Source organism: Pelodiscus sinensis, chromosome 2 (genome assembly GCF_052426305.1).
Source record: "Pelodiscus sinensis isolate ZL-2025 chromosome 2, ASM5242630v1, whole genome shotgun sequence".
Classification (NCBI taxonomy): domain Eukaryota; kingdom Metazoa; phylum Chordata; order Testudines; family Trionychidae; genus Pelodiscus; species Pelodiscus sinensis.
The window spans coordinates 94060103-94076830 of record NC_143053.1 but is presented as its reverse complement, the minus strand read 5'-3'; the positions used below and the strand labels follow the sequence as shown (position 1 = coordinate 94076830).

The window sequence follows — 16728 nt, the reverse complement described above, 5'->3', positions numbered from 1 at the left end:
ATGGTGACCCTGGACAACTGTAAGCAGAGATATGAGGGTGATCGAGCCAATTGTTGACCTTGAGGCTGAGAGAACTGCCTTGGCTGGCACCTATATCGATACGATCACACACTCGTCCACGGGGGGGAGGAATCTCCCGCCCAGTAAAAAAATGTCCAGTACTCACAATTTAGTTATCTCTCTTGCAAGTGTAAATTAAGTTGAAACTCCCTTGTAAGAACTGGCGTCACAAAGACGGACCAACACAATTTGGCATCTTAGATAAGAAAGAGGATACGGGCTCCTATGGGTATAAAGATGGGTCCAGCAGCACACTTACTCTGAGCGTCAATCTACCATCTATCTGCTGGTTGGGTTAGGTGATTGGCCTCCCAAGGTTCCACGGGGAGGTTCCACCTCGTATTTGTCTTTCCTAGGAATTTAGAGACCGGCCCTGGCCTGATACCCTGGAGTCGAGAGGCATAGAAGGGGGTAAAAATTGTCCCTGGATGTGGTCCTTTGTCTTAAGTGTACACATAGACTTAGAGCTCTTTAAAGATTAAGCTATCACTTGGTACCATTCTTTCTATTTTCTATCTTTATTTTATTTGTAACCATTTTAAGATCTATATTTGCTAGCAGTTAAGAAATAGAGGAATAGCCATTGTAACCATGTGATTTATAAGTGTCTTTAATAAACTTGTAACTGGTTAAGTTTTAACATGACTTCTTCAGTTGCTATAAAGAACCAAGCACAATTTAAAAGAACTCAGGTCATAGGGCAGACGCAGGCAGAGCTGGGCATTTGAATCGTGTCGCCTCGAGGGGGTAGATCCATAGGGGCATCTGTCAGCCTTCCATAGGCTGCCTGCTGTGGAGGGACCCCAGTCCTAGCAGCTAAAGACACGGGTGTAATTAACTCTCCCTGCAAACTCTGGGGCGTCTGTCAGCCTGTTGGCTGCACGCCGCGAAGGGACCCTGGTCTCAGCGGTCAAAGACATGGACGTAAAACTTCTCGGGGCGCCTGTTGGCCTCCCCTAAGGCTGCCCACTGTGACAGGACCTCTTGTCCTAGCAGTTGAAGACTAGGGTGTATAACACACACACACACACACGCACTGCCCTGGCCATTGACTGACTCTTAATTTCAGGCAAAATTTAATTTACTAGTAATTATATGAACAGTTAATTGTCCATTCAGAGTGTGGGCAGGATACCATCTTTAGTAGTCCAGTCATTCTAGAATTTGATCTCACCAGAAATGTAATACTCCTGGCTAGATATGCTGTCAGACCTTAAGGTTATTTTCTGTAAAGCATAGCAGGCTCTTGTATATGACCTCAGAACACTATATTCAAAACAATGCTTAAAATGAGAAGTCTCATTGAAAGGATCAGATCCCATATGGAATATGGAAAAATCCAATAGATATAAAAAATGTTCAATGTGACTGGAATGAGAAGATACTCATTTAATGGTGATGTACGGATAATTTCTCCTTTTTCTGTTCATTATCACAAAACATAGCAAGGATAGACAGCTTCTTAGGAATACTGCCATATATCTTGGGAACTTTAAAATAAAATACAATCAAATAGGATGAAAGTTGGAGAAATAAAGGATGAAAGTAATTTAGTAGTCAATAGTGAAAATGTCTCAGTTAAATGGCTAGTCAAATTCCATCTCACCATGGAACCAAAAGGAAATAGATGCAAGAGTTGGATAGAAAGCTGCAGTGCACCATGACAGATATCAAAGGGTTTTTGCAGCAAAGAGTCTAAACCTAAAACGCAAACTGAAGTTGTGTGTCATGTAAACTTTCCATATGAAAGAGAGAGATGACCTTTCAATCAGCTAAGAGATATGAAATTTTTGACAGTTTATGTCTGTGCTGAATCCTTAGTGTCAGATGGCACAGCAGAGTTGCAAAACCAACCAACCATTGATTACAAGCACTAAAGAAGATGAAAATGACTTTCCCCTGATATCCAGCTCAGCTTGGTGACTAGCTGGATTAGAAAAAAGTATCGAAGGATGTGAAAAGAAAATGACATGGAAATTAATCTAGCATATTGTAAATTGACTAAGACTATCTGAAGATATAATAATGCAGGGCAGTCTGAAGTAATAATGGGTGAACCTCAGAAGGTTCCGTTTAGATATTTATTCATTTTGCAGCTCCCCTCTTATGAGACAAAATGCATAACCATATTTCCCAACAGGCTTGCTGATGGGAGGGAGGAAGCAAAAGTGGGCAATTGCCCCAGGAACAAGTGGTGGCCAGAGCCCTGTACTTTTTAAAGCACTGCTGAAGTGCCATGCAGTGCACTCCAAATGGCTCTGAGGGCTTACTGAGGAGGGAGCTGTGACATGACATGCTCTGGGAGGTGCTGAGGACCAGTTGCTTCAGCTCTGCCTCTTCAGACTAAGGACACACCCCTCCCAAGAGTGGAGAGTAACCTCTACCCTTGACCAGGGGCTCAGCAATCCTATCAGCCCCTCACTTCCTGCCTAAAGCCTCCAGCAAACCATGGCTCCTTCCTGTATGCTGGGTTAAGGAGAGAAAATTAGCGAGGAAGAAGGAGAGAGCAAGTGGGAAGTACAGTGATCTTTTGTCCCATTTGTTGGTTACTCTTTATCTTTATGAGGTGACCAAATAATATGCTCACAGACATTGCAAGATTGGGTTCATTTGGTACAGAATGACCCAACAGGCCCTACCCTGGGTCCTGCTGATCTGAAATTGAAGAAGCACTCTGAATCTTGTGCTCTCCTGTGCATCCTAAGTGTGAAAGCCTATCTACAGAATGCCTTTGTTGCACAATTAACATAATTAAAAAGAAATAGGATGAAGGCATTGATTTTATTTTCACCAATTTTGGAATTGGAAAAGGCACAGAAAATGTCAACAAAAATGATTAATGGGTGTGGAAGCTTCCATATGAGGAGAGATTAATGAGACTGGGACTGTTCCGCTTGGAAAAGAGATGACTATGGTGATATGATAGAGGTCTATAAAATCATGAGTTGCATGGAGAAAGTAAATAAGGCAGCATTATTTACTCTTTCAGATAAAACAAGGACTGGGGTCACCAAATGAAATGAGTAGGCAGCAGGTTTAAAACAAACAAAAAACCAAACCAAAACAAAAGGAAGAATTTGTCCTTACAACACAGAATTAACCTGTGGAACTTCTTGCTGGAAGATGTTGTGAAGGCCAAAACTATAGCAAGGTTCAAAAAAGAACTAGATATGGAAGATAGGTCCATGAATGGCTATTAGGTAGGATGGGAAGTGATGGTGTTCAAAGCCTTTGGGCACCAGAAACTGGTAATGGGAAACAAGGGGTGGCTCACTTGACAATTGCCTGTCCATTCCCTCTGAAACATCTGGCACTGGACATTTTTGGAAAATAGGATACTGGGCTAGGCAGACCATTTGTCTGCCCCTGTATAGCCGTGCTTATGCTCTTCTAATAAAGTCAGAAGATGACACAAACATTGGGAGGGCAGTAAATAATGAAGAGAGGTCACTGATTAAGTTTTAGAGATTCAGGTGGATAATCAGCGGAGCTTAAGTTCCCAGTACAATTCTGTGACCAAAAGAGCTAATACAACTCTTGGCTGCATAAAGAGAGGAATATTTTGTAGGAGTAGAAAGATAATTTTACTTCTGTATTTGGCACTCGTGCAACCACTGCAGGAATACTATGTCTAGTTCTGGTGCCCACAATTCATGAAGGATGCTGATAAATTGGGAAGGTTCAGAGAAGAGCCATGAAAATGATTTAAAAATGTCTTATCGTGATTAAGGTCCTTGACTCCACGTACAGGTTAGACCTCCCTGGTCTGTCACTGTCAGGACATGACTGGTCCTGAATGACCGAATTTGCCAGACCAGAGGAGGTGTTCCCTGCCACGGCCCACATTAGCCTGACCCCTGCCTTTGGCCCCCTCTTCCATCTCCCCATGTAGCAGGGATTCTCTGGCCCTAGCCCATGCTGCCACGTGTGGCTGAATTTCCCCAGCCCCACACTGCGCGGACAGTTAGACTTCTCTGGCCCTGAACCCCACGCTGCCTACACTGTCGGGATTCTCTGGCTGTGCACTGCCATGGGTGGCTGAGCTTCTATGCCCCTGTGCTTTCGCAGGCAGCCAGGTTTCTGTTCCTCCTGCCCTTAGCCTTGTGGGGTCTCTGGTCCAGGAGCATCTGTGGTCCTATCCGACTCTGGATGTTGCTGGACCAGAAAGTGTCAGTTTTCAGGAGTGCAACCTGTATTAACTTTAATAAAGAGAAGGTTAAAGGGGACTGTATCACAATTTATAATACTCACATGGGCAATAATTATTTGATAATGGGCACTTCAATCTAGCTGACAAAGGTATAGTATGTTCCAAAGCTAGAAAGTAGACAAATTCAGAGTGAAAATAAGCTGAACCCTGCATTGAAAACATTACCTGTATCATTGCTTCACTTTTAATATTTATGTTGTACATAAAACAGAGTTAAATTGATCTAGAAAGGTCATGAAGTGTTGGTGGGGGAATGAGGGAATTGGAACTGGTATTTGGATTTAGTGTATTTTACTTCTATTTCAGCTACCCAAAATGTAATGCATTCCATTTTGTACAGATTAGTGTGAAAGTGAGAAGGAAATTTGCTTTTGTGTTCACACTGCTTCTAGATTTAATTATTCATGCTATTAAATTTTGTCATGGAGAAAACTCTTCAGCTATGCTGAAGCAACCATCATATGAACCTTAAAAATAAAATAAAAACCAAGTAAATCATTCCTCCTTTGAGATAAATCTCAAATCTTAAGCTACCAAAAATCTTTACTTTTGCATACTTTTCCATTCATATATCTGAATACTCATATAGAGACTAGATACGAGGTGTATTTTTAAGGGTTTTTTATTTCGGATATTGAAGAGCATCTATTTTATCAGTTTCTCAGACTCATTTATAGCAATATTCACTCAGACTACATTCTTGTATGACTAATAGCTAGCCAACAGTAATATAAAAGGATTTTTAGAACATCAGTTGGAATAAACAAATTTATATAGTCAATTATTATTTTGTATTATTTACTTTCAATGACTATTTAAAAATACTAGGCTTTGTGCAGGATCAGAATCTTTGTTTTAAAAATTAGTAGAATAGATAACTTTAAGGCTCTGATTTAGTAAACCATTTAGGTATACTATGAACTTCAATGGGACTTCAGTGCAATACTAATAAAGGTCCTGGTCAGCAAAGCATTTATCATGTTCTCAAGTCCCACTGAAGTTAATAGAACGTAAAGGTTGTGAGTTAAAGTATTTATGTACAGGCAGTCCCCGAGTTACGCGGACTTATGTCGGATCCGCACTTACGAACGGGGCTTTTCTTGCCCCAGAACTCGCGGGCGGCGGGACTACCCAGACGCGCAGTGGTCCCACCACCGCGTCCTCCAGGGTGAGAAAAGCTGCTCTGGGTGTCCATGGTCTGCTGGGGGGGTGGAGTGCAGCTAGTGCGCCCCCTCCCCCAGCAGACCAGGCTTTTGTTGTGGATGCCTGGGGTAGAGCAGCTGGGGTGCTGCCGGGTTGCTCCTGGGGGGACCTACCCGGCAGTGCCCCAGCTGTTCTGTCCCAGGCTCCAGATTCAGCCGCTATTGAAACTGATCAGTGGCTGATTCCAAGAAGCTGGGGGCAGAGCTACTCTGCCTCGGGCTTCCTGTAGTCAGCCCCTGGTCAGTTTCAGCAGCAGCGGCTGAATCTGGAGCCAGTTCCGAGTTACGTACAAATTCAACTTAAGAACAAACCTATAGTCCCTATCTTGTACGTAACCCGGGGACTGCCTATATGTGCTTAAATTGTAGAAACTTCAGTGGGATTTAAGAACATTCTGAAGTCCTTTACTGAACCATGACTTTCATAAGTACATGTTGGTATTCTATTTTGATAACAACAACAGATATCAGAAGAACAGAGCTTTTTGAATTTAGTATCTTGAGAATCTATCTACAAATTAAGTTTGAAGTATTTTCTTTTGACCTGGGGGGCGAAGGATGGGGAAGGAGAGTCTAGTTTAGATATTCATTGTTGTGAAATAATTCTAGGATACATACTAAAAATATATTCCTCACATAAACAGTTCAAAAAGCTCCATTTTTATTTCCCTTTTCTTTACCACTCAATGTCAATGACAATTAGGCTTCCTACATTATTTTCACTATACTGAAATACTATCAAGTTATCGCTATAATTTGAATTGACTGTTTTGTATTTGCATTCAGATCATTCACATATAAACCATATAATACAGAAATAAAGATAGATATTCATTTAATTGGGAAATATTTTCCCTTCCAAGTGATATATTTAAATAACTTAAACAATAATACAACATTGCATACTAATATTGGTAATTTGGACTGTCTCGTGCTTGTATGTAGTTTGATGGAAATGACAGATTGTAGAGTCAGTCAATTTGAAATGTGTCAGAGAAAAGAAATCCTGTGACCTTTTTCAGTTTTATGACACTGACTCCTGAATTTCAGCATTATCAGCCATTCTGTGTAGTAATGTATGATATGAAAGGCATGAGCTTTTCATGGTGTCTGCTCTGTTATCAATATATGTTCCCACAGGAAGAAATGCTTAGACAATGTAGTTGGATTAAGAATTGGATGAATAACTATTCAAATAATCTTCATATTTCGCAAATATTTTGCACAATTTGACATTTTTTCTTAAATATTCACTCAGATAAAGAGCAGGGATGATAATTTGTCAAGTATTCCCAAATAGTCATTTATATACTTTTTCATAATTTTAAAAAATAAGTGATTAAACTTTAAGATGACTTATCCAACTCAAATATCGATTAATTGAGCATTAGTGTATTACCAGACAAAGATGCTACATCAAATAGGAGTTAGGAGAAAGAAACACAATGGTGAGTTTGTAATTATCTCAAAACCAAATGTTATAAATCCAGGATTTTCAGTTAATGCTAGTGACACCGTGGAATTACTAGAACATTATAATTAGTGCATAAGTATTTGTTCTCTCATATCAACATAAACAGATTTTTAAAAGCACATTTTGTTTATATATTTCATTTTTACTCTCATGGTATGACCACAAGTCTAAAGCTAAAGTAGTTTGGGTACCTTAACTATAAATTTCCATATCTACAGGGAGAAAAATCAAACATTTTCAGATTTACAACAGATTTTTCTGGGGTTAACATTGTTTGGGGGATAAGTGAAATATTCCTGTAATGGGCTTTACTCTAAACTACAGGCAGGCAATCTCAACCTTAATTTCATTTTAACAATTATCTAGTCATTTTCTAGGGTTTTTTTACATTAAAAATGTCATATTTAAGTGCCAACAAAGATAATGGTACCATGTGTTATATCTCAAGATTTTAAGATATCCTGCATCAACATTAAATTCAGACCCTCCCCCCCCCCCAAACAAATAAATAAATAACATCCCTTTGCATACACCCCATTTTTAGGAACAGATTCAGCAACACACAGTGGCTGCCTTCCCTCATTATGGAGCAGGAGAAGGGATCCAGGCCGGGCCTATACTACAGTGGCAGGTTGAACTAAACCTTGCATAGTTTACTATAGTATAAGGTTGTATTTTAAATTGAGTTTCCGCACTGTTCACATAGAAGCAAATGCTCCTGTTGGCTTCCCTTACTCTTTGTGAGGAACCAGAGTATCAGCATTGACAAAGGTGCTCTCTGAGTTTGATTTAGCGGATCTTCACTAGACCCACTAAATCGAACCCCAGAAAATCAACTGTGGCAATGTCAATCTTCTACACAGTGTAGACATGGCCTCAGAGAGTACTGGACAATTTTCTCCAGCTTCTGGCCTCTATAGGGGAGTTTAAGAGGGAGAGCAAAAGATCCTGCCACTGAACAGGCTACCAGGTGAGTGTACTAGCTTTTGGTAGTGAGTGAGTTTGGTGTGACTGAGTTTGCTCGATTATTTGAATTCTGAATTTTGATTTCAGTTTCAGTTACTGTGGCAGTTGGGATTGTGTGTTTGGGAGTGTCTGATCCTTTGTTCCCTTGATTGCCTTTGATCAGCCTCAGGATCAGCCTTCGCCCTGTGTAATTAACAAGGGGATAAGCCTGATCTAGTTGAGCAGGTTTTACAAGCCAGAGGCAGGGTGACCAGGGGAGCGAAGTGGACAGAAGGCTGCAGACAGGGGAGTTTGAAAGAGGGAAGCCTACTATGGTCAGGAAGATCCGCAACACCTGTGCCAGCACTGCTTCTGTCTCCTCCGCCTACGCCTGTAAACAGTCAGACCACCTGATCATGGATGCCTCTACCCAGATCCTGGTGTGGTTTTGCAGGGACTGTGGCTTGCAATTCCCACTTACTGAAATCCAGGCTGGGGGGACCATCCAATGTGAAAGGTGCCTGCTGGTGGAATCTCTACACAGTGAGAAGCAGGTGGGAAAGCTACAGGAGGAGGTGGCTAGGCTGAGGAGCATCCAAATCCATGAGCAATTCCTGGACAATATTCATGTGGAGACAGCTGAGGTAGCTTCCTACTACATAAGAATTGCTGACACACCACTGGTGAAGGAGAAGATGGCTCAGGGGGGATGCTGGCAGCTGGTCACTTCTGGCAGCAGGCAGTCCTCTCTCTTGCTCCCCCTATCTCCAGATTCCCCTTTCTATATTTCTTAAGAACTTGTGGTGCAATGGTAGCTTATAAAGTAATCTTTTAGGATTAATGATCATGTTTTGTTATTTTTATTCATAACTGAATTCTTCTGCATGGACTGCAGCATATTTTTCTTCTATAGAGAATTCCATGAACAATCATATACTTTCAAAATAGCCATAGTCTGCTATTGTGTACAATAGGAGGGAAGTCAAGCTTCCCTCTAGGAAGATGATGGCTCTTCTGCTGACAGGAACCATTATATTCTCTTATGGCAGATTATGGGGGAAGGTAAAAAATAAAATGCATCTAACCTGGAAGACTAGACATTTCAAGGGTCTGGTAATAAGGCAGACTTCACTTTGCTTAAGGATTCACTGATTTTTCATGTTTTAAAAATACCCATTACTTCTGAAACTTGGGGGTTATGGCTACACAAATGTGCAATTAGAAGTTTTAAAAAAGCAAAAACAAAAACAAAAGTTTTGATCAAAATATTTTAGAAGATTGTTCATTGAAATGTGAGGTACTGATGACAAGAAATCTTTTTTCAAAGTTGTGCTGGAAAAAAATCCCACTCTCACTTTCCTTGTCACCTTTTTCCACTGGCAAATAATTAAAAGAGTGGGAATTTCCCCCAATTTCAGAATCGAAGTAAACTCAAACCCCATTGAGTGCCCCCATTTGGAAAAGTACCACCATTCAACTCCTCCAAAGTTAAAAAGGAGTCAAATCTGAAGGGCCAGCAGTGTCCATGGTTTTATATTTGTATCCTAAAGAGAGGGAGCACAGAGAAAATTGATCATCATATTTTAGGCATCTACTAAGTTTTGGTTTTGGACATCATTAGCATGAAGAGGTTATTTGGTGATGGAATTGGTAGCGAACCACTGACTTTACTCTCCATGCTCTCAGTTTGACTGCATAGACATGAACGCTTTACAAGCCTATTGCAAAGGTAAAACAGCAGGTAGAGAAACATTAGTCATGCAGTGACTTCAAAGGCATACCCTAATGCCTACCTATCGTATTTTGTATTTATTTTTAAAGTCAAATAAATAGCTATATTACTTAGTTAGCAAGCCTTTACTTAGAGACCTTTACTTTAATAGTTAGAACTAGCACTGAAAAATAAAATTACTATTCCACAAAATTAAATTCAGATTTTGTTTAAAATGATCTTTAGAGTTGAAGGTAATAAATCTCCTTCAGAAAATAATACGTTTTTAGGTATTGATTTATATTTTCAATAGTTTTTTCATTTATTGTGGTCCCTCCTAAAATGAATCACTTGGATACATTTAACATGAATTGCCAGCCTATTTGTCAAGCAGTGTAACTATTATTTTAAAATGCAAACTCCATTCCAGGAAGTGCAATCAATAGGGACACATAAAAAACAATATCTGATCTCAACTGTTTGGCCAATTTTGCTGATCTCTGACAACAAAAGTTCACTTTTTGGAAACTGCCCATGGAAATATTTTGGGCATACTGACAGTTTAGAATGTAGGGCCTAACTTTTAAATGTATGGCCTCATTTCGTAGGCATATATTGTCACATTAACATTTGTGTCCCCAAAAAGTTTGCATTCATGGCACTTGTATTTGTATTGACAAATGACTGTGCATATTATTATTTGTATATAATTGCACACACTAAAATGCAAATCAAAATTAAAGTTCGCAACAAGTCGGAATCATTCGAAAGTGTGATATTAAAAAAATAGTTTAAAAAATGCTGAGTCAGTTATTGTTGAAAACAATATGCATCAGAACTGTTACACTGACTTGAAGGGGTTGGAAGCATTGACCCTTAGTTTGAGTCATCCTTGTCCAAATAGAAATAAAGTTGCAAGGTGATTTTTTCCCAACCTAATATAGGTGAAAAAAATAGACAAATACATCCTTATTATTGGGAACTTGTTAAGGGACTGTTATAGTCCATCCAGATGGACACTGCTGTTTGAAACGATCTCATCTCACATTCACAAAATGGATGAATGCCAAGAATAACTATTAGACACCAAGTACCAGATTTACTCATCTTTGCATATTTATAAGGCAATCAGATTCCTCGGTTTTTCTTTGCTTCCTGGTCTGGCTTTAATATCTTGGTCTGGATTCAATGTTATTTTGGGACCTTTATCACTTCTGGGACCTTTGGGACCTTTATCACTTCTGCTGCGACCGGTGCAGCTCATTTGTGGGCCACCTGAGCAGCTTGGGCACCCCTTGGGCAATTTTTTCAGCTATTGGAATCCTTTCTGAAGCTCATCTTTTAGCAGGATCCATGTGTTACAAAGTTTTCCTGATGTCCCCTGTGTCCTGGGAAACCTACTGAGCCTTGTCCGTCAGGTTGCTAGTCACCTCTTTGATTTACTCTGTCTTTCCAAATTTGGAAGTTTTGTAACTGGGCTTCCGAACCTGCCCAGCCACTTTCTAGATGCCGACCCTAAAAAAAGGTTTCATCTCTGCCTACAGGTCATCTCTCAGCACTTTCTTGGAAAATTCCTGCTTTTTGCTTTATTTATTATTATTTTTATTATTTTGCATAGCCTCTGGTTCTTGCTTTAGACTTTGTTTGATATTATTGTGGACATCTTTGAGTTCTGCAACCATTTCCATGTATTTGCTCCATTTTGGCTCAACAGAACTACCAACTCTTATTTCTCTCCTGGAAACCTGGACCCCCCTGCTATTAACAATATTACCCCTTTTGACTTGAGTGATTAGCCAATATTTGGGTCAGTAGGTTGCTTCTGTTAGAAAGAGAAATTAATTATAGAGTCTGGTATTTCTTTGATAGAATTGTGTATATTTACAAATAGAGTCTTGCTTCCCTGACTATAGTAGAAATCACACAGCAGGACACAGTTCCTTTCTTACAATGAGATCCTTTCTTCAGCCAGCACTATGCCTAAAGAGCTCTCTTTCTTAGCTTTCTCTGAAGGCCATGGAACAAGTGTTTCTCTTCCTGAGTCCTGACTCCTTTGCTTTCTGCTTGTCTCTGCCTGCTTCCTGGCTGCTTCTGGCAGAAAGACATAGAGCTGCAAACAAATCAGTCCCCAGCTGTCCTGTGTTTGCATTTAGTCTAGTCTTTGTGCAGTGGCATTTGTTATCAGCCCCAGGGTGTTTTTCATTTCATCAGCTATCACTAAACCATTTGACCATTAATTGTTCCTCATTTAGCCTGAATGGAAGGCAACCAGCAGACCCAGCAGCTGCAAAGACAACATGTTCAACAACAGCACTAGCTAAGGCTATGGCTACCCTAGAAAGCTTGCAGCTGTGCTGCTGTAAGCTCTCTAGTACAGCTACTCTTAGGCTGTGTCTGCATTACTACTTTCTGTGCTAAAACTTTAGCCAATCAGGGGAGTAAGAAAATAGCCCCCCTCCACCGAGAAACAAATCTGTTAGTGCCAAAAAGCAACAGTGTAGCCAACACTTTGTCACCAGGAGCCACACTCCCAGTGATGAAACTATCACCCCTCGTTCAGGGAGGAGTTTTTTTAATCACAGAGAGAGCTCTCCCCTAGCGATAAAGCATGATTACACAGTCTATGTCACAGTGCTACCGTGGCCATGATGTAACAGAGAGAATGTCTTGTTGACTTAATTAATCCACACGCAATGAGTGGGGCACCTATGTCAGTGGAAGAAACTCTCCTGCTGATATGGTACTGTCCACAGCTCTGCTTAGATAAGTGTATCTTATGTCTCCCAAGAGGGTGGCTTATTCACACTCCTGAGTAACAAAGTATACTGACCTAAGTGATAATGTAGACATAGCTTAAGAAAAGGCAGATGCTGCAAGGGTTCATTGTCACAGTTATTGGAAATAAGAAAAGAATTGAGGGATGGTTGGGTCCACTTTATGCCTTCAGGTTGGGAGCCATGACAATATCTGGGGACTATCCAGATGGCCACTGCTGTTTGAAAGGATCTCATCTCACATTCACAAAATGCATGAATGCCAAGAATAACTATTAGACACAAAGTACCAGATTTACTCATCTATGCATATATGTGGCCAGAGGTCTCTTCCAAATCTCAAATTGCTTTTCTTACAAAGGAGTCTCTTATATGCTAATTCGTTCAAATAAATACCACTCAAAAAGAATTTCAGAAGTTCCTAGTTTTTACAGATATGACAATTTCCTGCAGTATCTCCAGAAACCTTCGTTTATTAAATGCAAGTAGCTTTAGAATCCATTGTATTCAAAATGCAAATTTTATGTATTATTGTGTAATTGTACAGTGAAACCTTTGTTATCTGGCACTCTGTTAATGAGAAAACTTAGTTAACCGGCATTGCCCCCAACCACAATACTGTCACATCTTCAGCCTCATAGGCCTGGCTTGGTTTACCATGCTTGGCTTAACAAATTTTTATTTAAGAAGTATTAATCATCTTGAACTCAAAATAGAAATGTGAGATCAATTACCTCACACTACTGTACAAAACTACCAATATTACAAACTTGAGTTTTACTATTATTGTCCATTGGTTTTTCCTAGGCTGATGGGACCCTCAGATAACCGGAATTTTTAGATAACAGGAATGCCCTAATCCCCAAGCATGCCGGACAACACAGGTTTTACTCTACATAACTTTCTTTAGGGGAGATATGACCAATGTAAATGTTGGGGAGTGTTCTGAGCATCAAATAACTATTTGTAATAACTGAACTGGTAACCACAGGGGAGGAAAAACTCCTAGGGTTTATCTAACCTACACCCCTCTGCCAACAGAGGGATGTAGATTAGGCACATTGCTATTACAAATGAAGCGAGGATTTAAATATCCCGCACTTCATTTGAATAAAAATGGCCACCGCTTTTTGCTGATGCGGCACTTTGCCGGCAAAAAGCGGCAGTCTAGACAGGGATTGGTCAACAAGGAAAGCCTTTTCCTACTGATCCCTTATGCCTCATGCAACAAGGTGTACAGGATAGGTTGGAAAAGGCTTTCCTTGTCGACTGATCCTCGTCTAGACTGCCGCTTTTTTCCGGCAAAGTGCCACGTCAGCAAAAATCAGAGGCCATTTTTATTCAAATGAAGCACGGGATATTTAAATCCCTGCTTCATTTGCAATAGCGATGTGCCTAATCTACATCCCTTTGTCGGCAGAGGGGTGTAGTTTAGAGACATCCCTAGATGGTGTTTGCAGGACTGGATGCCATTGGTAGACCACAAACAGGAAACAACAGTGCAGCTGCCCTTGAATTGTGACAACATGAAAAGGTATTTTAGGAAAATAAGATCTAAGTGGTTTTGTTTCTTAGCAAACTCCAAACTTTTTCTAGAAGAATGAGACTTTACAATATTATAGTTCAAAGAATGAACATATGATATTTGAATACTGAAAAAAAAATTAAATAGGAATCCAGTAATTTGAAATTCTGTAAAAGAGAGATTACATAAAAGGAATTGTAGTACAGATATAATTACTATAATTTTACCTCTCCTATTGCAGTGTGAAAAAGAAAGGTTAACAGCTATAGGAACAATGCAGAAAAATCATTGTCACTGTTATACTATATAGAACACCCATCAGAGCCTTTTTTCAAAGAATATGCCATCTACTCAAAAATAAAATTAAGCATCACATTAGGACCCCTAATCCTGAAAGCACTTACCTTCCTGCACTACTTGATATAGGTATGAATCCCTTTGATTTAAATAGGAATACTCCTACATGTAATGTTACGCAAATGCTCCAGTGTTTCCTGGATCTGCACCTATTTTAAATTTGTGCTGATGTTTGAGAACTTCCTTGAAACAAGTCATCTATTGCCAAGTAAAGTCCATACCTTGTTTTTTTCTAGTAGTTCAGTTTCCACTCTCTTGAAATCAGAATCCAAGTTACTTGATGTGAGTTTATTTCTCCTGTCCAAAAGTTCCTGAATTTCTTTCACCTGGGCCTTCAACCTTCTATTCTCTCTTTCCAGACCTTGCTTTTCTGTTTCAAGTATCTCTCTTTTTCCCCACTCAGAGGTATTCTCAGACTGTAATCTCTCCAGCTGAAAAAGGGAAAAAAATATATTTGTAAAATCTCCTTTTATTGGTGAGGTTTCATGGACACACTGGAAAGCTTAACCTGATACATAATTTAACATAGTTTTTCTGGATTCATAAATGTTTAAATAAGAACATGAAAAAGAAAAAATGTACAAGTGAATATACAGTTATTTATTTGTCTGTACTTTTATCTTTTCATTCATAAAGCACAAGTCAGACTTCAAAAGGGGACAGTGTTAACCACTGTCAGTTATTGTTTTAAACTTGTTCTATTTCCTATCTACTGTTATATATTAATAGTCTTAAAAATAAAGAAAAGGCTTTTTTGGACACAATAGTCATAAGAGAGAGTCAGTTTTGCACACCATTTCCTTAACTATGTCAGAGCCCAGTTTTCCCCCCAGGAGGGGGGAAAAAAACATTTTCATCCTATTGGACACTTTAAAAAAATTGAATGAAATGTTTTGAAACTAATACAATGAACAATGGATGAACATAAACAGGTTTTTGTTATTGTTGATCAGTGAAGGCCCTACTTGTGGTATGATTGTCTAAAAATTACAGCTGAGTTGCAGACTAGCCGTGGAAAATCATGGTAAAGTGGTAGTGCACCTTAATATTTGTAATAATACAGTTACTTATAACACTATATTATACCATAATAATATCAAATTACTTTTCCATGATTTTCTGCTGTTAGCTGCCCAGAGCTAAGGGCAGGGGATCTGGCTTATATTGGCTGCCCACGGCTGAGATCAGAGGCTCCTGCTCTCATCCCTGGGGTGGCTAGAGATCCCACTATCAGCCCTCTTCACAGAACTCCCACTGTCAAAATTACAGTGGAAGCCTAATATTGCAGAATTTCCAATTTCTGCAATAGCACAAATTTTGCAGGGACTTATAGACAATGGATTCTTTTGTTAGTGCTGCAGCACAGAGGAGATAATGCTTTAATACTTGGCTTTATTGGAGATGTTTAAATTGTAACTTCAATACTAGAACCAACTACCTGGGTGTCCAGAGCAACTTGTTTCTTTGGTTAGCAGTCCTTAGTACTGGGATGAGAATGATCTTTTGTAATCTATCTTAGAAAATGCCACTACCTTACTTCAAAGGAGTTGTGCTTTTGGAATGCTGATCAGTGCCTTACTAAAAGGAGTGAAATGAAGTATCAACAAAAAAAAAACAAAAAACAGTTAACTGAATGATGGAGAATGAACACCTAAAAAGTGGTTTTATTTACTCAAAGATAGGTAGATGGAGGTTATGTCAAGGGTGTATCAAATGCTCTTAAGATTTTAAAGGGAAAGCTGTGGTCAAACAAATTGATTTTTGTACCACAAATCAGATAACTGACACCTATCAAAAACTTTAAAATGGGTTAGAAATGGTCAGAAGCGAGAGAACCGAGCAACCTGAGGCAAGAAAAAGGGCAGGAGAATTCCATCAACAACAGCAGAAAAGTTTTAAATAAAATAACGTGAACTTGGTTACTTGCAGTTTTGTGAAGACCAGAACCAATTATTTGATAAAATTATATGGTCTGACAACTGTGAAAGGCTATAAGGTATCTCTAGCTTTTACTGCAGAGAAAAGCTGTACAAGCCAGCAAGGTTTTCGAAAGAAATCAGACAGAGTCTTGCTTTAGATTTACTCTTTGCAGGCACTGACTGATTTTATTTTAAAATCCCTATGTGGCAAACAGTAAAAAACAATCACGTTCAGGAGAGCATGGTATAGTAGATGAAAGCATTCACAGCATCAGATACACAATAATTCAGAAACTGTTAGTCTCAGATATAATATTACATGGGGTAAATCAAATTGCAGACTTGTTTTCCCTCTCCCCCCCAAAATAATTGGGGACTAAACAAGCAAAAAAAAATTAGGAACTATACAAGCAAATTAACATAAGCAGAAGATTAATCATGGGTTACATAAGATTTTTTTTCCATATCTTGCTCACAGAACCATCAATTCTACAAACACTTATACATGTGATTAATTTTACTCTTGTGAGTAGTTCCATTAATTTCTATGG

The 16728-nt window shown here is 39.3% G+C and overlaps 1 protein-coding gene across 7 annotated transcripts in view; it reads right to left on the bottom strand.

Moving 5' to 3' along the window:
* The window catches only part of CCDC102B (coiled-coil domain containing 102B), a 336113-nt gene that overhangs the window by 215330 nt on the left and 104055 nt on the right, over positions 1 to 16728 (bottom strand). For all 7 annotated transcript variants that reach the window (XM_089776320.1, XM_089776321.1, XM_006121423.5 and 4 more), the window contains one exon: positions 14480 to 14689. In XM_089776320.1, the coding sequence (XP_089632446.1) occupies positions 14480 to 14689 (210 nt within the window). The remainder of the gene's footprint in view (positions 1 to 14479; positions 14690 to 16728) is intronic.